General features: G+C 37.1%; 1 protein-coding gene across 2 annotated transcripts in view; it reads right to left on the minus strand.

Moving 5' to 3' along the window:
• The window catches only part of LOC106968336 (amine sulfotransferase-like), a 65,228-nt gene that overhangs the window by 19,871 nt on the left and 20,877 nt on the right, over window positions 1-24,480 (minus strand). The window contains exon 2 of one of the 2 annotated variants that reach the window (XM_027057041.2): window positions 4,063-4,215. In XM_027057041.2, the coding sequence (XP_026912842.1) occupies window positions 4,063-4,204 (142 nt within the window). In that variant the 5' untranslated portion in view covers window positions 4,205-4,215. Of the gene's footprint in view, window positions 1-4,062; window positions 4,219-24,480 lie in introns of both variants that reach the window. The other variant, XM_027057039.2, reaches the window with a different exon arrangement.

Genomic DNA, 24,480 nt, shown 5'->3' on the forward strand with positions numbered 1-24,480 from the left:
CTGTTTCCTTGTCTAGATTAGGGAAGTTTCAGCTATAATTTGCTCAAATAAAACTTCTGCCCCCTTTTCTCTCTTCTTCTTCTTCTTTTTCTTCTTCTTCTTCTTCTTCTTCTTCTTCTTCTTCTTCTTCTTTGACTCCTTACACATTGTAGAGTCCCTGGGTTTCTTATGTCTACATTTATAATCCAATATTTTCCTTTTCCTCTTCTTCTCAGTTTCATTATTTTCCATAATTATCTTCTATATCACATATTAATTCCTCTGCTTCTTCCTTCCTATGGTCATTACATCCAATCAATTTCACATCTTGGTTATAGCAGTTTATATTTCAGCTTGACCAGTTTGTAGGTCTTTTATCTCTGCAGTAAGGGACTCCCTGGTGCTTTCTATGCTTTTCTCAAGCCCAGTATTCTTATGATTATTGTTTTAAATTCTGGATCAGCCATATTATTTATATCTGTTTCGATTAGATCTTTGGCTGCCATGACTTTCACTTGTTCTTTCTTTTGAGATGAATTCCTCTGTCTTGGCATTTTGTCTAGGTATCTGTCTTCTGTAACTTAGAAAAGCCAGTTATCTTTCTTGCTCCTGAGAGTAATTGTTTTGTAAATAAGAGGTCATATAGTGACCAAGGACTGGCATTTCAAGAAATGTTTCTGCTGTATACTGTGCGCACTCTGCTATTGTATTTTGACTGCTCTTTCCCTCAGGTCATTCATCTGCAGAATTTCAGTTTACCTGAAGTGTGAGTGTTTCGATCTTGTCCAGTGTGTAGAGAGTTTTAAGTAGATATGTTTTGGTCTGCTTGTTAAAAGAGGCTAGCTCCAATTTCCACTAGGTCTGAAACTTTGCAGCACTCTATAATGGGTAGATTTGGTGCATATGGGGATTTGTGCTGGTCTTCTGGGGAAAAGGTCTGCTGCCACTCTGGCTCTCAGGCACACTTGCCCTCATACAGAAGCACCTGCAGGCTTCAGGCAGTTGGTCTTTGTGTAAGCAGCTCAAGCTTCCACTGCAGGTGCTGTGCTGCTCATTGTAGTCTGTCTGTGCTGATGAGTGGGGACAAAAATTGAGTCAGCTAGCTCTATCCTCCCTGGAGAGGGAAATTCATGCCCAAAGCTGTTCCAGAAGCCCTCACAGAAGAGCAAGCTATCTCCCGTCATTGTCCCAGACATCCCTCAAATCTCTGCCTTCATCCTGTCTATGTCTCAGCCATCTGCCCACCCAGCAGTGCAGTGCTCTGTGTTTTATTTCATGCAGGGACTGGGTTTTAAAGCTCTAAATTTTAGGTACCAGGTGCAGTGTGGATCCCTGCTGATCCTCTGGGTGAGGGTCTCACACGGGGCTGGTGCTGGTTTGTTCCAGAAGGGCAGTTTCACAAAGCCACAGGGGCTTGGAGTGTATGGTAAAGCACATCAAAAAGCCATCCTCAACAACTGTCCCTGCTTACATTTTAGTGAAAGAGCAATGCAATCACACCTGCAGGCTCTTTTGTCTCCTGAAAGGCAGCACCGCCTCTCAAATGTACTCCATTAAGGGTAACTGTCTCTCCCAGTAAAATCTGGGGGATCCTCACACCAAGCTTTCCCTCTTCTGGGCCTCTGCCTTTCTTCTCCACAGGAGTACTTCTACACCTACCAGGATCCACCCTGGTGATGATGAGGACTTCTGCAACTTTAGACTTTGAGCTTCGCACCTTATAAAAACTTGTGATAATCAGCTCATCTCATTTTGCCTGTCAGTGGCTTTGGGGAAGTGTTTTCTTGTGCAATGCCCTGCACCCTGCCCTTCTCCCTCCTCTCTCTCTCTCTCTCTCTCTCTCTCTCTCTCTCTCTCTCTCCCTGATCAGGGTTCCCTCCCCTCTGCAGTAGCAGCAGTACTTTTCTTGCCCAAATCGTGTCTCCACATCTCCTACCTTACATGATGTGGCCTCTTTTCTCCCCCTTTCGTGCAATTTGTTCACTCAGTCCTCAGAACAATTTCCTGGGTATTCAGAATAATTTGATATTTATCTAGCTGTGTTCAAAAAATGAGGCAACCATGGGTCCTCCTACTATTCCAGGACCTTAACCCCAGAAAGAAAGCTGTATTTTCTTCTTTGGACATTTGTTTAATAAGTTTTTTTTTTACCATTCCTAAGTCACAGTGATTTTCTTCTGTTTTTATAATATAAATCATTATATAGTCTTATCTTTAATATTACTGTCTTAGTACACTTGGGGTTCACTCTTTTATGTGGTGTTAGGGATACAGCTGTATTTTCTGCATATAGTGATCCATATTTCCCAACATTACTTTTTAAAATATTTTTATTTATTTAATTTACATCCAAGTTAGTTAGCTTATAGTACAACAATGATTTCAGGGGTGGGCTCCTTAATGCCCCTTACCCATTTCACCCATCCCCCCTCCAACAACTCCTCCAGCAATCCTCTGTTTGTTCTCCATATTTAAGAGTCTCTTATGGACTCTTAAAAACTGAAAACAAACTGAGGGTTGATGGGGGGAGTGGGAGGGAGGGGAGGGCAGGTGATGGGCATTGAAGAGGGCATCTTTTGGGATGAGCACTGGGTGTTGTATGGAAACCAATTTGACAATAAATTTCATATATTAAAAAAAGAAAAAGAAATAAATGTTTAAAAAATTTTTTAAAAAGTCTCTTATGGTTTGTCCCCCATCCTATTTTTATATTACTTTTGCTTCCCTTCCCTTGTGTTCATCTGTTCTGTGTGTTTAAGTCCTCATATGAGTGAAATCACATGATATTTGTCTTTCTCTGACTAATTTCTCTTAGCATAATACCCTCTAGTTCCACCCACATGGTTGCAAATGGCAAGATTTCATTCTTTTTAAAATTTTTTTTAATGTTTATTTATTTTTGAGACAGAGAGAGACAGAGCATGAACGGGGGAGGGGCAGAGAGAGAGGGAGACACAGAATCAGAAGCAAGCTCCAGGCTCTGAGCCATCAGCCCAGAGCCCGACGCGGGGCTCGAACTCACGGACCGCGAGATCGTGACCTGAGCTGAAGTCGGACGCTTAACCGACTGAGCCACCCAGGCGCCCTAAGATTTCATTCTTTTTGATTGCCAAGTAATACTCCATTGTATATATATACCACATCTTCTTTATCCATTTATCCATCAGTGGACATTTTGGCTCTTTGCATACTTTGGCTATTGTTGATAGTGCTGCTATAAACATGGGGGTGCATGTGCCCCTTCGAAACAGCATACCTGTATCCCTTGGATAAATACCTAGTAGTGTTATTGCTGGGTCATAGGGTAGTTCTATTTTCAATTTTTTGAGGATCCTCCATACTGTTTTCCAGAGTGGCTGCACCAGTTTGCATTCCTACCAGCAGTGCAAAAGAGATCCTCTTTCTCCACATCCTTGCCAGCAACTGTTGTTGTCTGAGTTGTTAATGTTAGCCATTTTGACTGGTGTGAGGGGGTACCTCATTGTGGTTTTGATTTGTATTTCCCTGATGATGAGTGATATTGAGCATCTTATCATGTGTCAGTTGGCCATCTGGATGTCTTCTTTGGAGAAGTGTCTATTCATGTCTTTTGCCTATCTCTTCACTAGATTATTTGTTTTTTTGGGTGTTGAGTTTGATAAATTCTTTATAGATTTTGGATACTAACCCTTTATCTGATATGTCATTTGCAAATATCTTCTCCCATTCTGTTGGTTGCCTTTTAGTTTTGCTGATTGTTTCCTTCACTGTGCAGAAGTTTTTTTATCTTGATGATGTCTGAAGCAGCTACCTAAATGGTAAATATTCCTGCATTGTTTTCCAGCCCACTTCAGCATTTAGTGTTTGACAGGCCATCTTCAATTTATCTACTTCAACATTTTTTCCATTTCCTTGACAAAAAAAAAAGTTATAGCTACACTATAAAAGACATTATTTCATAGGATACAAAATTCATTTAACTCTATACTATCTAATAGATTAAGTGTCTATGTCTCTATATAATATTGGTAAAAAGACTGAGTTACCATATTATAAAAAGTTATCATTTTATTCTTACATTAGCTATTAGAATACAGAACTCACCAGATTTGGGGTATGTGACTATGAAGACATCATCTTCTCTGATTTCAAAATCATTTAATGTTTCTAGAAAGCCTATATCAAGTCCTGGGCGGTGAAAATAATATCCTTTAAATTTGAATAAAAATGAGTCTATGTCTTCCATATTTCAGTTGCCTGCTAAGACAGAAAAAAATATTTGAAAGAAATTTAGTAAAATTTTATGTTATCTTCCCTCCTGTATCTTCAGTTGTTGGTCATATACTAAGAGAAGAAATTGATTTCTTGTTTTCTCCACAAACACTGATAACCAGCAGGCTCTCAAAGCTACTATCCTGGATTTGAGATGTGTGGAGTTTGGTCCAATGCCAGGAGCCAGTTGTTCATGGGATGGGTCTTAGTTTTATGTGTGTGTGCTCCATTTTTGTAACCACAGGAAAAATAATTAAAAACTAATTATGTAATTGCAAAAAAATGCTCTTAATCAGAAATCATACATAATATATATGTATATCTATATAAACAGTAAAAATGAATATACAAACTTGACTTGAATAGGCTTTAGAAACATTTGTCTCTTGCCACTCCATATACAGCTGGGTTTTTCATCCCTGGAACTGAAGTACAATATTTTAGCTTTTAGCATGTTTATAGAAGTTTTCTTTATATACTTTCTGGGTATGAGTTATCTATTCATAAGGTTTTTGGTAACTTGTAATTTAAACTTTGTTTTATTTCCTAACTTGCAACTTGTTTAGAGTAATTGAGAAGGTACAAGTATGAGCTAACAGATATGAATGTATTCCAGGATACTTGATAAATTGCATGTGAGCAGTTAAATTGTCAATAATGACCATGTGAACAACAGCACAAAGTATGAAAGAAAACATTCAAATTATGGATCATATGTAGATAGTGAAAATTAAACTTTGTGACTCATCATTGATGGATATATTTTGCCTTTCATTATTATCAGTCAGTAGCCTTATGAGAAAATCTTATTTTGATACTTATGAACACTGAGGTTTTAGTTGACTTGGGGGTTCTTCCAGATGACTCTGAAGTGTACTTTTTTTCTATTTCCCATAAGAGTTGGTCATTGGAAGGCTGACAAAAGAAGAACTTCAGACTCACACAATTCAAAAGCAATTCCAGGAAGCCTGGGCCAAGAGTCATTAAAGGAAAAAGGGAAACAAGTGATTGTTTAGAAATATATTTTTATAGTCACACTGTTACTGGAAAAACTGGGATTGATAGTGTCTATTTACAAAGGAGACTTATGAAAGCTGCAAGTTAGTTGCAATCATCAACATGAATTCACATCCAAGGAAGGAAGTCGGGGACCAGACAGGCAAGGATGGAGGAACAGAGAGGAGATAAGTTATTCTGTCACTAGAGTTATTTAAGGGATCTCTTCTTTGCCCTCTTGTGTTTAAAGAAACAACCCAATTTATACCTCCATACCCATTGGTTCTAATATTAACCCCCAGTGTTAAGAAGCAGTGGCTCCCTAAGAGTAGTCAATTCCATATCTTGGGACCAAAACTAGAACTATGAGCCTGTAACATCTTGATCATTTCATAAAATAAATATAATTATATCATCTTATATTCTACTTTTATTAGATCCTAGTATAATTACTATCATGGCGAATTATATCTTTCTTTTAGTATATGTTCCTAAATCTCTAAATAAATATTTAAAATAATATAATGGTTCAGTTTATTGAAAGTCTAAGCAAAGAGTTGCAGTATATTTTTGTTTCATACATAAGAACTGATAGCTTACATACAATTAGCCTAGTGTTTAGAACATTGCCAAATATCTGAAACTGCATAAATAGTACAGTTCAGGGGTGTCTGGGTGGCTCAGTCAGCTAAGCATCCAACTTCAGCCCAGGTCATGATCTGATAGTTCGTGGGTCCGAGCCCCGCATTGGGCTCTGGGTTGACAGCTCAGAGCCTGGAGCCTGCTTCAGATTCTGTGTCTCCCTCTCTCTCTGCCCCTCCCCCACTCATGCTCTGTCTCTCTCTCTCTCTCTCTCAAAAATAAATAAACATTAGAAAAAATTTTTTGATTTGTACCATTCAGACAGGAGAAAGGAAGCATACTATGTCACCTCTAAAAGTACCAATTTTGCATATGAATTTTTTTAGCTGAAGGCAATTAAGAATGAGCAGACACAGAATCTTTTTTATATTTTCCTAAGTTCTTAAAAGAATCTAGATGAGGGTGCCTTTACCATGAAGAGAGCTACTCCCACATATAACTTTTTATTTCTGAAAAACTCCAACCACATGGCAGGACAAACATCTGTTAACCAAAAGTGAGCTCTTCTCAACTTCCTGTGAATTGTCTTCCCCCTTTTTGAATACCTTACCCTTTTACCTCATTCTTCTTAGGATGGTATATAAGCCTCAATTGTCATATTGTTTTGGACTCTGTATGCCTTTGTGGGGCTCCCATACGTATATAATTAAATTTGTTTCCTGTTAATCTGTTTTATGTCATTTTATTTATTAGACCATCCAAAGAACCTAGAATGGAGAAAGGAAAAGATTTTCACTCTCAGTAAAGAATAAATAAATTCACTATACTAGTTCTTCGAAATGAAGAGTTAACTTCTGAAATAAAAGCTAGTGGGAGGAATAATTCTGTTGCTGCTGATGGAGAAGGACACAGATAAAGACTAAATTTTCCAGGAGGAGATTTAATGATTCAGCAGTTAGCAGAGCTCCCATAATCAGGAACTCATTGAGAGGGAGGGATTAGGCTGATATTGAGCAGTAAATCATCCAATAATCTAGTAAAAATCATCGATACATTTCCCACAAATAATGGATGGTAAATGGTTCAAGAAGCTGGGTGCTATTCAGAGCTATTGGGCAGGGATCAAAGTCTCTGCTTTTGAATTATACCAGAAAATAGGGATGTATTTATTTGTTGTCCCACTCATGATTCTCTAATGCCCATAGATAAGGAGTATAATTATTAGGTTGTTTCTACATCAATGGCACTACTATTGGTGTCTTAAGTCTTTGTGCTGTTTCTTATCAAACAGAAATGAGAATACATGTATGTGAACAACTGAGAAGTTGAGAGGAGAAATCCATATCTACAAGGAGTAAATACAAAGCTTTGAAGGATTAGGCACTCTCCCCAATTCTTTTTTTTTTTTTTTTGATTTTTTAAATATTTATTTTTGGGAAAGAGACAGAGTGTGAGTGGGGGAAGAGCAGAGAGAGAGGGAGACAGAATCTGAAGCAGACTCCAGGTTCTGAGCTGTCAGCACAGAGGCCAGTGCGGGGCTCAGACTCACGAACCATGAGATCATGACCTGAGCTGAAGTCGGGGGCTTAACCGACTGAGCCACCTACGCGCCCCATACTTTCTCCAATTCTACTATATGCTTGACACAAGTGTAATACTCATGATAAGCACCAATCAACATTTATCTGCCATTATCCCCCTCAGTTTAGTCACTGTTGGCAAGGACTTCATAGCACTGTATCAGGGGGAATGACGGGTCCTGGGGTTCGCTCTTCAAGTACAGTTTTGTGACCTGTTTTTCATGGGCTCTGCACTCTGTCCAGTAAGTTTGTGGTTTAAACAGAATAGACATAAAGGATAAACATTCTAATTCATAAGAATTCACTCTAGTAAATCACTATACAAAATAAATAAATAAATAAATAAATTAAATAAATAAAACAATGCAAAAAAGCAGAACAACCACTTCTTGAACAAGATCAAAATCCAGAGAATGTATTATCAAAAAATTTCCATTTTCCACAAAAAGTACCATGTTCCAAAAAATAGGAAAGTGTAACACATATTCAATAAAAAAAAGAGCAATTAATAAAAACTGTCTCTGAATGGACCCACATGCTGGATTAGCAAAGAAAACAGCTATAAAAAAATACATTCATTTGTGAGTCACCAGATCTAAACTACAAGTTTGACCTGACAGATAAAAAAAGAATCATGGAACATGAGGACAGATCAATAGAGAAAAGAATGAAATGAACAGAAAAACAAAGAATGAAGAAAACTGAACATAGCCTCAGGGAACTGTAGAATATATCAAGCATATCAACATATGTAACAGAAGGAGAGAAAAAGAGCAGAAAAAAATCTTCGGAGTAATTGTGGCCAAGAACTTCTCAAGTTTGATGAAAAATAGTAATTTACACATCCATGAAGCTCAACTAATAAGTAAGATAAACATGAATAGGTCTAAACTATACATATCACAGTTAAACATTGAAACATAAATTTTAGGATTGTTTATTTCTGTAACACATGTTTTTGCTATTTTGATGAATATTACGTTGAAAATGTAGCTGCCTGTGGGTAGTATGGACCTTTAATGAAATTAATTCTTATCCAGAAACACAAGATGTCTTTCCATTTGTTTATGTCTTCTTTGATTTCTTTCAGCAAAGTCTTGTACTTTTCATTGTACAGGTCTTTTATTTCCCTGGTTAAATTTACTAAGATTTTATTGTTTTTGATACTATTATGAATGAGATATTTTTCCTTATTTCTTTATTTTTCAAATGTTTTATTTTTACTGTAAAGGAATTAAACTGATTTCTGTATATTGATTTTGTATCCTGTAATTTTACTGATTGTTGATTAGTCTCAACACTTTTATGATTGATTCTTTAGGATGTTCTCTTTATAAAATCCTATCTTCTGCAAAGGGTGACTATTTAACTTCTGCTTTTATGACTTGGATGCCTTTTATTTCTACATCTTGACTAATGACTCTAGTTAAGACTTCTAGTACCACAGGAGAGGTGAGAGTGAGCATCTGTGTGTTGCTTTTGATCTTACAGGAAACAGACTGAGATTTGCATGCAGACCAGGAAGTGCCTTCAGGGATAACACATGATGGAGTGAAGGCAAGTGTTCTGGGCAGAGGGAGAAGTTGAATTGGAGTGCAATAGCTTTGGGTAGTATGGATATTTAATGAAATTAATTCTTCGAATCCACAAACATGAGCTGTCTTTCTGTTTGCTTATGTCTTTGATTTCTTTCAGCAAAGTCTTGTAGTTTTCACTGTAAAGGTCTTTCGCTTCCCTAGTGAAAGTTACTAAGATTTTTTGTTTGTTTTTGATGCCTAGTATGAATGAAATACTTTTCTTTATTTCTTTTTCAGATGTTTCATTATTTCTATGAAGAAATGAAATTGATTTCTATATATTGATTTGTATCCTGCAGTTTTACTCAGATTGTTGACTAGTGTCAACAATTTTATAATTGACTCTTTGGGATTTTCTATATATAAAATCATATCTTCTGCAAAGAGTGACTATTTTATGCCTTTCTGATTTGGATGCCTTTTATTTCCATGCCTTCCCTAATTACTTGAGGTGGGATGTCTAGTATCACTGGCGAGGTAAAAGTGGGCATTCATGTCTTGCCCCTGATGTTAGAGGAAAAATTTTCAACCTTTCACTATTGAATACGATATTAGCTGTGGCTGTCATGTATATAGTTCTTAGTATTCTAGATACAACCCTTTTCTACTTAATCTATTAAGGGCTTTTATCATGAAAGGATGCTGTGTGTTAGCAGTTGCATTTTCTGTGTCTAGTGAGATAATCATGGTGTTATCTTTGATTTTACTGACATATTACCTTTATTGAGCTATGTGTGTTGAAGAAAACTTGCATCCCAGAGATAAATCCCACTTGGTCCAAGTGTATAATATGTTAATGCGTTCTTGAATTTGGTTTGCTTTTTTGTTGAGAATTTTTCCATTAGAGATATTGGTTTATAGTTTTCTCTTCTTGATGTGTCCTTATCTGGTTTTGGTATGAGGGTGACACGGGCTTCACAAAATTAGACGGGAAGAATGCCCTCTTCTTTGATATTATGCAAGAATTTATGGCAAATCGCTGTTGTTGCTTAACATGTTTGGTGGAATTTACTTGTATAGCCACCTGCTCCTGTTTTATTATTATTATTATTATTATTATTATTATTGGGTTGATTACTGATTCAATGTCGTTACTCTTCATTTGTCTGTTCATATTTTTATTTTTTCTTGATTCAGTCTTGGTAGGTGATGTGTGTCTAGAAATGCATCCATTCCTTCTAGGCTTTGTAATTTGCAGGCATACAATTGTTTATAGTAGTCTCTTATACTCCTATCTATTGCTGTAGTGTCAACTGAAATGTCTTCTTCTCATCATTAATTTTATTTGATGCATCTCTCTTTTGTTCTCAGCTAGTCTAGCTAAAGTTTTGAAATTTGGTTGATCTTTTAAGAACCAGAGCTTAGTGTTGTTTTTTCTTTTTATTGTTTTCCTTATACACATTTTATTTATCTCTGCTCTGGTCTCTGGTCTTTATTATTTCCTTCCTTCTTCTAACTTTGGGCTTAATTTCTTGTTCTCCAAGCTGTAAAATTAGTCTATTTGATGTCTTACTAATTTTTTGATATGTGATTGTTGTTATTAAGTTTCCATTCAGAACAGTTTTTTCTGCATCCCATAAGATATGATATGTTGTTTAAAAAGAAGTTTCATGTGTTTTATTTCCATTTAATATGTTTTGAGGTAATGTTTTACTTTCCTTTTGGTTTATTTTTGGTTCATTCATTACTCAGAAGTGTGCTGTTCAGTTTCCACATATTTGTGGATCTTTTAACTTTCTTATTGTCAGTTTCATACATAGAGAAGATAGTCTGAAATTTTCTATGATTTTTTTTGTCCTATTTTATAACCTATGCTGTAGAATAATGAAATGAATGTGTACTTTGCAGATATTGGATGGAATGTTCCATAGATGTCTCTTAAGTTCATTTCTTCTAAGGTATGGTTCCATTTCAATGTTTCCTTTTGATTTTCTGTCTGGATAAGGTATCTACTGCTGATAGTGGAGTAATGAAGTTTCCTACTACTACTGGATTGCTGTACAATTCTCCCTTAATATCTGTAAGTATTTGCTTATTAGATTCAGTGCTTAAAAGTTGGTAGTACAAATACTTGTGGTTTTTATATCTTCTTGATGTACTGACCTCTTTACCAGTATATAATGACCTTCTTGTCTCTTGTTACTACCACATTTAAAAAATATGTATTTATTTATTTTGAGAGAGAGAGAGAGAGAGTCCCTGGCAGGCTCAGTGCCACAAATGCAGAGCATGGCATGGGCCTAAACCTTGTAAGATTATGATCTGAGCTGAAACTAAGGGTCTGACATTTAACTGACTGAGACACTCAGGCTTCCCTGCTACTACTTTTTTTTAAATGTTGATTTATTTATTTTGAGAAAGAGAATGAGTGCACTAGTGGGGAAGGGGCAGAGAGAGAGAGAGAGAGAGAGAGAGAGAATCCTAAGCAGGTTTCACAGTGTCAGCATGGAGCCTGATGAGGGGCTTGATCTCAAGATCAAGAGATCATGACCTGAGCCAACATCAAGAGTGGGACATGTAACTGACTGAGCTACCCAGGTGCCCCAGCCACTTTCAACTTGAAATCCATTTCTTTTGATATATAAGATATAAGATATATGTATTGTACCTACTTTCTTTTTTTTGTTTTTTGTTTTTTGTTTTTGTTTTTGTGTTTTGCTTGGCAAATCATCTTCCATCCTTTCATTTTGAAATTATGTATGTCTTTAGAGCTGATATATAAAGCTCCTTTAGGCAACATGTAGTTGGGTTTGTTTTTCATCCAACCAGCCACTGTGTGCTGTATGATTAGTAAGTTCATCCATTTACATTTAGGGTAGTTATTAATATGTAAGGATTAGTAGTGTTCTTTTACCTTTTGCTTTCTGGTTATTTTCTATCTATATTGGTTCTTTTTTATTCTCTTTCTATCTACCTTTGTACCTTGGTGGTTTTTCTCATTACTTGCTTAGTCTTCCTTTTTTTCTTTTTAAAATTTCTTTATTTATTTTGAGAGAGGGAGAGAGAGAGAGAGAGGGAGAGAGAGAGAGAGAGAGAGAGAGAGAGAGAGAGAGAATGAGCACGGGAGGGAGCAGAGAGACAACTAGAGAATCCCAACCAGGCTCCAGTGCTATCAGTGCAGAATCTAATGAGGGGCTTGAACTCAAATACTGTGAGTCAAAACCGAGTCAGAGGCTTAACCTGCTGAACCACCCAGGCACCCCTTAGCTTTTCTTCCTTTCTTTTTTTTTAATGTTTTCTGCATGCTCTAGATTTTTGCTTCATGATTGTCTTGAGCCTCACATAAAACTTACTAGTTTTTTTTCTTTTGCTAACAATTCATATTTATTTACCTATGATGGTTCCACCCTTTCCCTCCTCCTCTTTAACGTCTTTGATGTCACAAATTGCCTCTTATGATGCAATGAATTCACTAACCAATTGTAGTGTCTATCATTATTTCGAATGCTCTCTCCTTTTAACTTTTACTCTATAATTGTTTTACAAATTATTCTTAAACAAAGTTAATCTTCCAATTTTTTACTGTCCGTATCACTTTTATCAGAGTTTTGTGTGATTTCATTTTTTGTGTGTCACTAGTGCCTTTGCATTTCAGCTGGAAGAGTTCTTTCTGCATTTCTTGCAAGGTAGGTCTATAGGTGGTGAACTCCCCCAGCTTCTGTTTGTCTGGGAAATCCCTTATTTTCCTTCATATCTGAACACCTTTGGTGGATAGAGTATTCATGACTGGCTTGTTTATTTTATAATACTTTGAATATGTCACTCCATTATTTCCTGGCTTTCAGACTTCCTGCTGAGAAATCTGCTGATAGCCTGAGGGGGAGATATCTATTGTGGGCTAATTATTTTTTCCCATTGCCCCTAAAGTTCTTTATCTTAATAAAGATATTCATTATAATGTGTCTTTGAGACTGTCATTTTGCACTAAGATAATAAAGTGTTCCATTAGCTCTGTGAACTTGTATATTACTCCCTCCCCAGGATTGGGAAACTCTCAGCAAATTATTTCTTTAAATAAACTCTGCCCCTTTAGTCTCTTCTCCTTCTGATATATGCATTATTCTTCTATTGGCTTTTCTAATACATCACATAGGGTTTCTTCTTTTGTTTGAAATCTTAGTTCTCTCTCCTCTTCCACTTTAATCATTTCTAAATTCATATGCTCCAGATAACTTATTTTCTCTTCCATCTCACCTGTTATATTTCCAATACTTCCTGATGGATTTTCATCTCATTTACTGAGTCCCTCAACTCCAGAAATTGTTTGGTTCTTTTTTTATAGTTTCAGTCTCTTTGGTAAAGTACCTCAGTTCATTAATTTCATGCCTGAGTTCACTTAACTGCCTTCTAAGTTTTCTTGTAGCTCATTGATTTATTCATTAAAAAAAGTTTCAAATTATATATCAATAAGATCACAATATTCTTTGTTTTTGAATTTGGTTGCTGGAGAATTGTCCTTTTTTTCTGTGTGATACCCTATTAGTATATTTTTCATAGTGGGTGAAATATGCCTTTGCCATCTCACCTGAAGTTTGAACACCATTCTTATGTAGGAAGGGCTTTGTTTACTTTGATTGTAACAGTTAAACAGATTGGCAATGAGAAACTTTACTTCTGTTTCCAAGGGATTGTGGAGCTTAGCAGTTGGGTCTTTGGGTGTGCCCAAGGACACTGGGATGGGTGGAAGGTATCTCAGAGGTCCCAAACTTCTTCCTGAAATACCAAGGCAGACAGCAGAACACATCTGTCAATTCGCTTTCTCTGCCTTCTTCCCTTTCCATCCTTTGTCCCGGTCGCAGAGTTCTCTTCCGGGAAACCCAGGTGCTGCTGAAGAGCAACAGGCCCCTCCAGCTGCACCTGAGCAGTCGGGAGGACTTCACTTACCACCTGTGCTTTCTGCCTCCTCTGCCTCCTCTGCCGGTACCAGCACTGCCGCTCCTGCTGCTGCACCTCCCTTGGCCCCATAGCCTCTCTGGTTCTCAACCCACCCACTTTGGAGGCACCTGGATGGATCTCTCAGTCTCCTTGTATGCCGGGTAGAGGTACTTTCATTTATTCATGGTTGTCCAATTAGACATATATTGAAGGGGAGAGAAAAAGAACAACTTCCGCTGCCAAGATACTGATGCCACCCCTACTACTCTAATTTCAATATGGTTGAATGAAAAATGTTAAACAAGGAGGCTTTTCTTTTTGGAATTTTACCTAAAGGGGGACTGAGATGAGGTTTATTAATTATTTACTTATTCATTTATTTTTAACGTTTATTTATTTATTTTGAGAGAGAAAGCACGCCTGGGGGAGAGGCAGACAGATGGGGACAGAGAGAGAGAGAGAGAGAGAGAGAGAGAGAGAGAGAATCTCAAGCAGGTTCCACACTGTCAGCTCAGAGCCCCATGCAGGATTTGAACTCACGAACAGTAAGATCATGACCTGAGCCGAAGTCCACTGCTCAACTGACTGAGCCACCCAAGCATCCCTGAGGTAGAGATGAGGTAGGAAAAAGCAGGCATAAAGGACAAGGTAGGCAAAGAACCTAAGAATGGCCAGATTCCAAAGAACAATTATAGGTGCTTATTTATAGCTACGAAAATATTACTCATACTGGAACAGTGATAACTTTACAGGGAGGCCATGATTTATCTGAGATCAATTCATTCGAGAAGAGCTTAAAGGATATGATAGTTGCCCAAACCCCATTTAATATCCTAGGATCAAAACTCTATCACTCTACTTCTGGTTCCAGGATGATGGCATAAACCCCCTTCAGCCCATCTTTCACACATCTATAAATTTGGGACAAATACAAAAACCCCACAAGTGAAGGTACAATGCACCACTCTGTCCCCCTTTCTCTTCCTCTATTCTTTCTGTGTGAAAATGGCTCCCTCTCTCTACGGCTCTTCTCTCCCCCATTTCAACTCACTGTACCTGGTACCTGCCAAGTTCCATGGCTCAAGTTATGAAGATTGTTGTGTTATTCCTCAGATATATTTCCTAGGTACTCAAAATGGTTTGGTGCTGATCTCGCTGCCTTTCAGGGAGGAGTCAACCTAAGGGTCTCCATACTACTCCACTATCTTAAATCCTTCCTCAGAGTGTTTTAATTGAAATCATTTCATAAAATGTTTTACTTTGAGTTATCTCAGGAAACAGACTGGGATTTGCATGCAGAATGGGAAGTGCCCTCAGGAACACCACCCGTGAGGCAGTGAAGGCAGGTGCTCTGGGCCCAGGTAGAATTTGAACTGCAATGCAATAGCAAGAAAATCCACAAGTGATCAAACAGGGAATAAGGAGCTGGGATGCCCTTCAAAGAGTTTTAACTTGAGGCAGTTTTGCTACCACAGATATAAACGCAAGCAACATTTGTGCAATGGCAGCTGAAAGGGATGTCACCTGCACTGCTAAATGTTTTGTTTTCTCATGGATTCAATGGCACAAGGAAGTGGAGCAGTATTTGTCTTAGTCCAATCAGGCTGCTGTCACAAGACTGCACAGACTGGGTGGCTTATAACAAGAGACAATTATTTCTCACAGTTCTGAGGCTGGGAAGTCCAAGATAATTACACTGGCCTATTCGTACCTAGAGAGAATCCCCTTCTTTTGTGGTCTTCTCACTGTGACCTCACATGGCAGAAGCAGCAAGGGAGCTCAAGTCTGCTTTTATAAGAGCCCTAATCCCAATCATCACCTCCCCATAGCTCACTTCCTAGCATCATCACCTTGGGGGTTAGGATTTCATCGTACGAGTTTCGGGGGGACACAAATATTCAGCCCATGGCAGTACACTTGTCCTGTATAATTTCATTGTGTGTGTGTGGCGGTGGGGATGTCAATCAGGAAAGAAGGGGAAATTTGTAGACAAAGCCTTGTGAATAAATTCAGTGGTAACTCACCAACTTGACTGTGTTTATTAATTTTCCTTTTGAATAAACTTTTCATGTTCAGGAAGTATTCTGATACCCACCTTACAGATGAGGAAATTGAGGATCAGAGATTAAGTGAATGATTGAAAGCTCCCAGTTAGTAGGAGAGCCAATTATTTTAGTTCTCACCTTTCCACCAGAGCATCTCTTATATTTTCATTTTATGCAAGGCATTAACTTTCAGTGGTGGATCAAAATATTAAGTATGAAATATTAACTCTTCACTTTTTCCCCTTGTGTTCAAGCTCTCTGGGGCTGGCTCAATGTGTGTGTCTTTTCATTATCAAAGGAACAGCAATGCCAGAGAAATCACAATCTCCTTTCATAAAAACTACATGGGGATAGGGGTATTTTCTATCTCAAAATAATCCCATAAATTAGTTACTAATAGCAAGGAAAAGGACAGTCACTAATGTATATCTTTGAGAATGTACCTAACACTTTCCTTTAAGGTCATGTTCAGGGCCTTACCATCAATATTTACCTTTTAAAGCAAATACCTCTAGTAACAGATCCTAATGTTGTAAGGGCCTTTAGATAAATAGAGATAGATCTGCCTGACTTTGAAAACAAAGTTTAAATATCAGAAGATACTTCCAAATTCATATCAAGAAGTTCATCACCCTAACTATATAGGTGGAAAATATACAATATCCATACTTTCTGAAAAGATTGACTTCCACAAGAATCAACCTATTAAAGACACCACCCAATCTAGAGTATAAATTATTTTATTTTAATAATTATACCCTGTGTTTATATATATTTGGGTTGGTATGGTCCACAGTGTTGTGCAGAGCACTGGCACATTTTGTGCAAGTGGTAATAGGCTACATTCTAAGTTATTTCTGGGCCTTTAATTGCTTTAAGCTTAACTATCTCTTGGGGCAATAATATGGCTTCCTTCTCATTTCCTTAGCACATTCATTTATACAAAGAATCCCCCCTTAAATAAAGCTCCACATGGTTCCATCTACAGGCTTTTCTCCTTAGTATTCTTAGGATGAAGGCCAGAGAACCCTGAAAGCCTTTTGGACCTACTAAGGACTAAGGTAAGGCGAGGGAGGCACTGATCTTGGCTGCAAAATTTAAGGAGGCACCCAATTCAGCTATTAAGATAAATAATATTTTAATGCAGTTGTAACAAAATTTATAGGGTAGAATCTATATTAAATGAAATGTCCAAATTTAAAAATATTACCAATTTATCCTTTTTACCCTTTTACCTCTGATTTGAAGATGGCTCTGCGCACCACTGTTATTTAAAATTTTTCTTTCAAATCCCTCTACAATCTTCTTGAAGCTCTCATGAATGCACATCATGCATTCCCAAGCCACCTTACCCTCCCCCCCTTTTTATGAAGTGCTTTGCCCAGAAAAGGTGACATGAAAGAAAAGCCTATAACTTCACATGTATCTTTCTGGCAGCCCTCTGTATCTCTGCTACCCTGACATAGCACCAAGGTAATGTCATTCCCATTTACATATTTATATAAACACGTACTCCTTGTGTCATTAGTGAAAATTTTTCCTTACCAAGTAAGAACTCAGTGGTCTCTCTAAAATTATTCCCTACATTTCTGGAAGTGTGTGTGTCATTTTGACATTTTGATATACAATCCTATAATGTCTACCTTTGCTGCCTAGTATGTATATTTCTGAAAGACAAACACAGTGATCTACTTGAGGTAGTATACCTACTCTCTGTTGTGACATAAATAATGGGCTAGCACATGAATATTGAAACCCACACACCATTCTCCTGGAATCCAAGAATGCATCTCTTTGCTTCTTGGCACATGTAACTTTGGAGTTTGTGGCAGTACAACAAATGAACTAATCCTTTGCATCCATAAGAGATATTATTGATCACTCTTCCTGATTATACTTTGACTAGGAAATGTTAATGTAACCTTTTAACTGAGTTTGCCTTAGATCAGTGTTTATCCACTTTTTTCCTAATGTATACTTATGGCACAAAAATATGAAGGAATGCAAAATCTAGAGGTGTCAGTCGAAGCTGCAGATGGCAAATATATATTTTTTGGGGGGATGGAGGACAAGAACCCCCGAAAGCCTTTTGAAGTAAGTCTCAAGGACTATACAGAGGTGATTAGGGCACCAACATCTGACACAATAGTTAAAGAGGCACCTTTAAATCTCATCGATCAAAATAAATACATTTTAATGCAATAGTTAAAAAAATAAAAATTAATTAAATAAAATCCATGTTAATTAAAATATCCAAATTTTAACAATCACTGATATTGCTTTTGACTCAGATGACAATATGCTTCTGCACATTGCTATTATTTGAAATTCTGATTTGGTATCCATCTGCAATATTTTTGAACTTTTTCTAGCAAAATGACATATCACTTCATACCCTCCTGAATGGCTATGTCAAACAGACTGAAAATAACTAGCATTAGTGAGGACTTAGAAAAATGGGAATCCTTTCAAATGGTGCTGACGTAAAGGTACAGTCCTTGGAAAGCAATTTTGCATTTCCACTTTTTGGTGTGTACTGAAAAACAATGAAAACCTATGTTCCCTCAAAGACTTATCCATGAATGTTCATAGCAGTATTATTCACAGTAGCCAAAAGTGAAGACAATTCAAATGTCCAACAACTGGTGAATAAGCAAAATGAGGTCTAACCACATGATGAATTACTATTCAGGAATAAAAATGAACCACATTTAATACATGCCACCAAAAAAATTAACCTCTATGTTCAGACAAAGAAAAATGAGTAAAGGTTGAATATAGCTTAGTGTGTGACTAGGTCTGGAGCATGGGAATAGAAATTAAGTGGCAAAGGGCACAAGGGACCTTAGAAAGTTGATTGACTTGTTCTAAAACTGAATTCTGTTGATGGCTGCAGAACTTTAAATTATTAAGTATTTGTAGGTCATACACCTAAAATGGGTTAATTTTATGGTATATAAATAATCCCTCAACAAAGCTGTCAAAAAAAGAGCTTATGAAAAGCTTATTTGATATGCTATTCAGAACGTTAAAGCCATTGGTTACTGCTCCTATAGTCTCTATATCAGATCATGATATGGAATAAATTACTTTGACTCTTGTCTTTTACCCCAAATCCATGTCAAGTAGAATGATAAGAGACTCTACTTCAGCTCAAGATTCTGACTAACTGAGAAAATTGCATGATAAACTGCAGATCTATTACAAACATTTGATTTCATAATAGATGCTCCTTTTCTTCTATACGTCCCTCTCATATGCTACAAAGGAAGTTAAAAATAATTAATTGAATACAGTGATTGAGAATAAGTAACAATTTCATGAAAAGAAGAAGAAAAGTTTAATTGGCTCTATTCTCAAGTGCAATGGCCACTTCCATCTAAAAGTTGCCACCGAATATCAATAGAGAAATCAGAGCCTTTCTTTGTTAAAATACAAAGACAAGTGGAGTCAGAGCTGTCCTATTTACTAGATTGAGATGAAGAATGTAAATTTTTCCATGAAAATATCTCTGAATAAACTTGTTTTTTTCATTACACAATCTACGGGATTCAGTTGATGATAATCTACCAAAGAAATCTTTACAAGAAACTTGCACTTTACAATTCATGGGAAAGCTTAATGTAAAACAGGAGAATATTCATTGAGCATATCGCAAGGAAGTTATGGATTTAGATACAAGCAAGACAGAGCTTGTGGAAAGTAGTGCTTAAGCCTGTCATGTATTGACTATGTAGTTAGAAACAGCTAGCTCTTAATTAATATGTCTAAAGAAATCTTAAAGTGAATTTCTGTCACTGTAATTTTTTTAATGATGTGTCAAAAAATTTGTTGAGAAAAATGTTTTAGCACTGCACACATTAAGAGAGTCAGGGATGCTCGGCTCAAGGCCTGGAGCCTGCTTCAGATTTTGTGTCTCCCTCTCTCTCTGCCCCTCCCCTGCTCACGCTCTCTCGAAAATAAATAAACTTTAAAAAAAGAAGAAGAATAATAAGAAGAAAGAGAGTCAAGGATGCCTGGGTGACTCGGTTAAGCAACCAATTTTTAATTCAGCTCAGGTCATGATCTTGCTGTTCTTTGAATTGAGCCCTTCATTGGGCTCTGCACTGACAACCTTCATCCTGCTTGGGATTCTCTCTTTCTCTCTGCCCCTCCCCTGGTTGCTCATTCTCTCTTAAAAGAAATAAACATTTTTAAAAAATTAAGAGAGTTAGTCAACTCTTGGTAAATTAAGAAAAATTCTGTAGGAAACAACTAATTGGCCCTTTACCACAATATCCTCAGATGGTCTGACAGTGTCAGAAGGCAAGAGCTGAATCTTTTGTTCATTTATTCTTCCCAATAGGTATGAACATTTTGGGCACTGGTAGATTCTCTGAATCTTATTAACCCAAAGTGATGCTTGGCTTCCCATCAGAATGTCTCAGGATCCCAATACAGCTTGTCTCACTTAGGAACTCATGAAAGCAAACAGTGGAGAATGGACTTGCTCCGTTTCCTGAAAGACAGGCAGAAAACCCTGGTGCAGAAATGCCACAGACCCTGGCAGCATAGATGGACAGAGAGTTTCAGGATTTTACTGCTGAACCTCAAGTATATGAGAAAAATCCACCTTTGTCACTCTACATGTTCTCTCTTGTCTTTAAAATTAATTTGATTCTTTTCAAGTGAAATAAATTATCCATGTTCATGAACAATATATGTACATCATAATTAATCTATAAGGCAGTTGCCCTTGAAACCATTAATATTTAAAAACAATAATTTTTGGCATTCTGGATTTATTTGGCAAATTTTGATTTATTTCACCTAGAGAGTCCCACTGATTTTCTTTTAAAACTGTAAATATTTAGCTGTTTAGATACTAATATACCAATTATATTTCAACACAAATGTTTCTTATAGCCAGAAATATAATCACATTCTGGAAATCAGTATCAATATACAGAACACATATGCCATAAAAACAACCATTTTTAAATTAAACTTTCTAAGACTCCTCCATTATCTGGAGCTATCAAAAACTATTTCAGAGTATTCAAGATTAAAAGATCAGAATGTTCTAGTGAAGTTAATTTCAGAAACTGTTGACCAGATCATTGGCTACCTTTTTCAAACTGTGAGAATGATTTTATAGAAAGATAGAGACATAGTCACACACACACACACACACACACACACACACACCCCAATTACTACTAAAATCAATACATAGAAGCCATCAATGAATATAACTTAAAGTTTGGTTACAGACTACCCACAAATTTCAGATCTCTGGATCTTCCTGAAAGCCTGCAAAATCTAAATTTCTATGGAGTGGTGCCTGAAATCTAAATTTTCACACACAAACTAGGATATTTGTATATAGTGAAGGTCCAAAAAACGCTGTCACCAGGAATGTGTCTCGTGTTTGAAATACATCCTGTGCCTCACCTCAGGGATGATCATTTGGGTAAAGTAAATCAGATAGATCTATGTAAAAGGCAGTAGAAATACTTTCTTCATGTAGACAGAAGCATTTCTGTATATTGTGAAATAACTAAACCTGTTAATTCACTGAGATACTATGAAAATTGTTTGCAGATTACCTATCAAAGATCTCAGGTTTCCTATTGATGAATTGTAGTTGATAAGTCATCTCTGTTCCTAGAACACATGATAGTTCAATAACAAAAAGTATAAAGGAGGTTTTATGTTAATAGGATAAATGGATCGCATCCAGAGTGTTTCAGAAGAATGAATTATTATACACCATATGTCCAAGCCATTGGGAATCACTGGTACAACACCTGTGTCATCAACGAAGTCTTTAACAAGGACTACTTAATTTATTTTGAATTCATATTGACCTGCAGATGTATTTGAGGGTAAAAGTACAAAGAGACTATGAAAACATTATTATCTCTAATTTCAAAATCATCTAAAAAGCCAATTTCAAAGTCTAAAAGTCCAAAAGAATGGGGAGGAGTTAACATAGCAGAGCAGCATGGAGACCCTGAGCTTGTCTCATCCCTGAAACACAGCTAGATCACCGCCAAACCATTTTGAACACCTAGGAAATTTATATGAGAATTAACACAACAATCTGCATAACATGAGCCACAGAAGTTGGCAGATACATGGTGCAGAGAGGTGAACTGGGGGAGAGAAAAGTCACGAGGGCAGGGAGCTATTTTTGTGAAGAGGGGACAGAGAAAGAGAAAGGAGGAGAGTGTAGCACATCAGGATCATGCAAGAAAAGCACTCACTCGAAAGTAGCTGGACAGAAAGAGAGAGAAAGAGTGAAAACAGTCGCAGGGGAATGAACAAGAAACCTGTTCCCTAAAACCATTGAAAGGGAGAGAGGGTTTCAATACCACCAGTATTTTTTAAACAGTGGAGCACAGAGTCTGAAGTGCCAGAGCTCAGTGCCTGATGGTGCTCTGGTGAGGAAGTACAGCAAATCCCCAGGGACAGGCAGTGCAATCTGTGGGGTCCAAGTGCCACATGAGAAGTGGTTCCCCTGCTTGGAGTTCATTTGGTAGAGGCCATACAGCCTCCCCACAGGCAAAAGTCCAGCAGACCCTTGAGAGCAGCCACGTTTGCTGGTATTGGGACAAAGATGCCAGAGTGCAGTGAAACCTGACACTGACTGTGTGTTGTGATTTTCCATAATCTCTGAACCTCTGCCACTGCGTGATTGCACGAGCATTTTCTGGGGCAAGCTGGCACGTGCCATTGCTCAGTGAGACCCTCCTCCAGAGGGTCATTGCAGGTCCAAGCTGCAGGAGTCTCTGAAGTGTGAGGTTCTGAAACACAACCACATCTGAGATAAAACTCTGGAGGGAGGTGCCACCTGGCAGGTGGACAGATTGGACACAGACAGGAAAGAGGTGGGGAGTGGATGCAGGCCTGAGACAAAGGAGGGGTCCTTGATCACAGGCCAGTGAGAGCGTGAAGATCCTGTGCCAGAGACTAGAGAGCTGGGTGAAGTCATTTCCACCTCTCCCATGCACATGTATGTGCACATGTTCATTGAGCCACACTGATCTACCCCAATAAGCTAAATAGCATCACCTACTGGAGAATGGAGCCATTACACCAGGCGCCGTCCAGCTGTGTTTAAAATCACATCCCCTAGAAGACCAGCAGAAGTCACTCCACCTGCTTAGTGTAAGGACAATAGAATGCTTCATAGTTTCCATTCTAGGGGAAACTAGATGTAACTTCATTTGGGTTTCATCTGTTAACTGGTTCATTTATTTGTGCATTCTCTTTGCTACTGTTTTGCTTAAATTATTTTCTTTCTTTTTTTCTTTTCTTCCTCTTTCTCAGATACAGAAAAAGAAAATTTTATTTTCATTGTTTTTATTTTATTTTTTATTTTTAAAAATTTTTTATCCTATATTTTCGTTATTTCATTTTATTCTATTTTATTATATAAATATTTTTTAATTTTTAATCTTTTTCTTACCTTTTTGTCTTTATTTTCTTTCCTTTTTTTTCTTTATTTTATCAAGCTTCTTTCAACATGCAGACCAAAACACACCTAGTATCTACCTTCCTTTATTTGAATTTTGTTTGTTTTTAATTTTTAATGTTTATTTTATTAATTTTTTTCTTCCTCCAAAATGGTAAGAATTCTCCCCAAAAGAAAGAACAGGAAGAAATGATGGCTAGAGATGAAATCAACACATATATAAGTAAGATATCTGAACTAGAATTTAAAACCACGATTATAAGGATACTAGCTGGAGTTGAAAAAACCGTAAAATCCTTTTATGCAGAGAAAAAAAGAAATAAAATCTAGTCAGGATGAAATTACAAAGGTATAACAGAGATTCAGTCTTGAATGGTTACCACAACGGCAGGGATGGATGAATCAGAGCAGTGAATCAGTGATATAGAAGACAAAATTATGGAGAATAATGAAGTAGAAAAAAGGAGGGAAACAAAGGCAAAAAATCACAATACAAGACTTAGAGAACTCAGTGATTTATTAAAAAGAACAATAGGAGTCCCAAAAGATAAAGTGAGAAAAAGGGGCTGAAGGTTATGTGAGCAAATTATATCAGAAAACTTTACTAATCTAGGGAAGGACACAGACTTCAAAATCCAAGAAACATGAAGAACTCTCATTAGATTCAACAAAAAATGACCATCACCAAGGCATATCATAGTCAAATTCACATAATAAAGAGACAAGGAAAGATTTATGAAAGCAGAAAGGGGGGGAAAAAGTCCTTAACCAATAATGGAAGACAGATCGGGTTCACAGCATATCTAACCAGAGAAACTTTATAGGCTATAAAGGAGTGGCAGAATATATTCAACGTGTTAAATCAGAAAAATATGCAGCCAAGAATTCTTCATTCAGAAGGCTGTTATTCAAAAGAGAAGGAGAGAGAAAGAATGTCCCAGACAAACAAAAACTAAAGGAGTTTGTTACTACTAAACCAGCCCAGCAAGAAATTTTAAAGGGGAGTCTTTGAGTAAAGAAAAGACAAAACAAAACAAAAAAGAACAAAAGGAACATAGACTAGAAAGAACCAGAAAACATCACCAGAAACACCAACACTACAGGCAACACAATGGCACTAAATCATATCTTTCAGC

The sequence above is a fragment of the Acinonyx jubatus genome, chromosome B2 (genome assembly GCF_027475565.1).
Source record: "Acinonyx jubatus isolate Ajub_Pintada_27869175 chromosome B2, VMU_Ajub_asm_v1.0, whole genome shotgun sequence".
NCBI lineage: Eukaryota > Metazoa > Chordata > Mammalia > Carnivora > Felidae > Acinonyx > Acinonyx jubatus.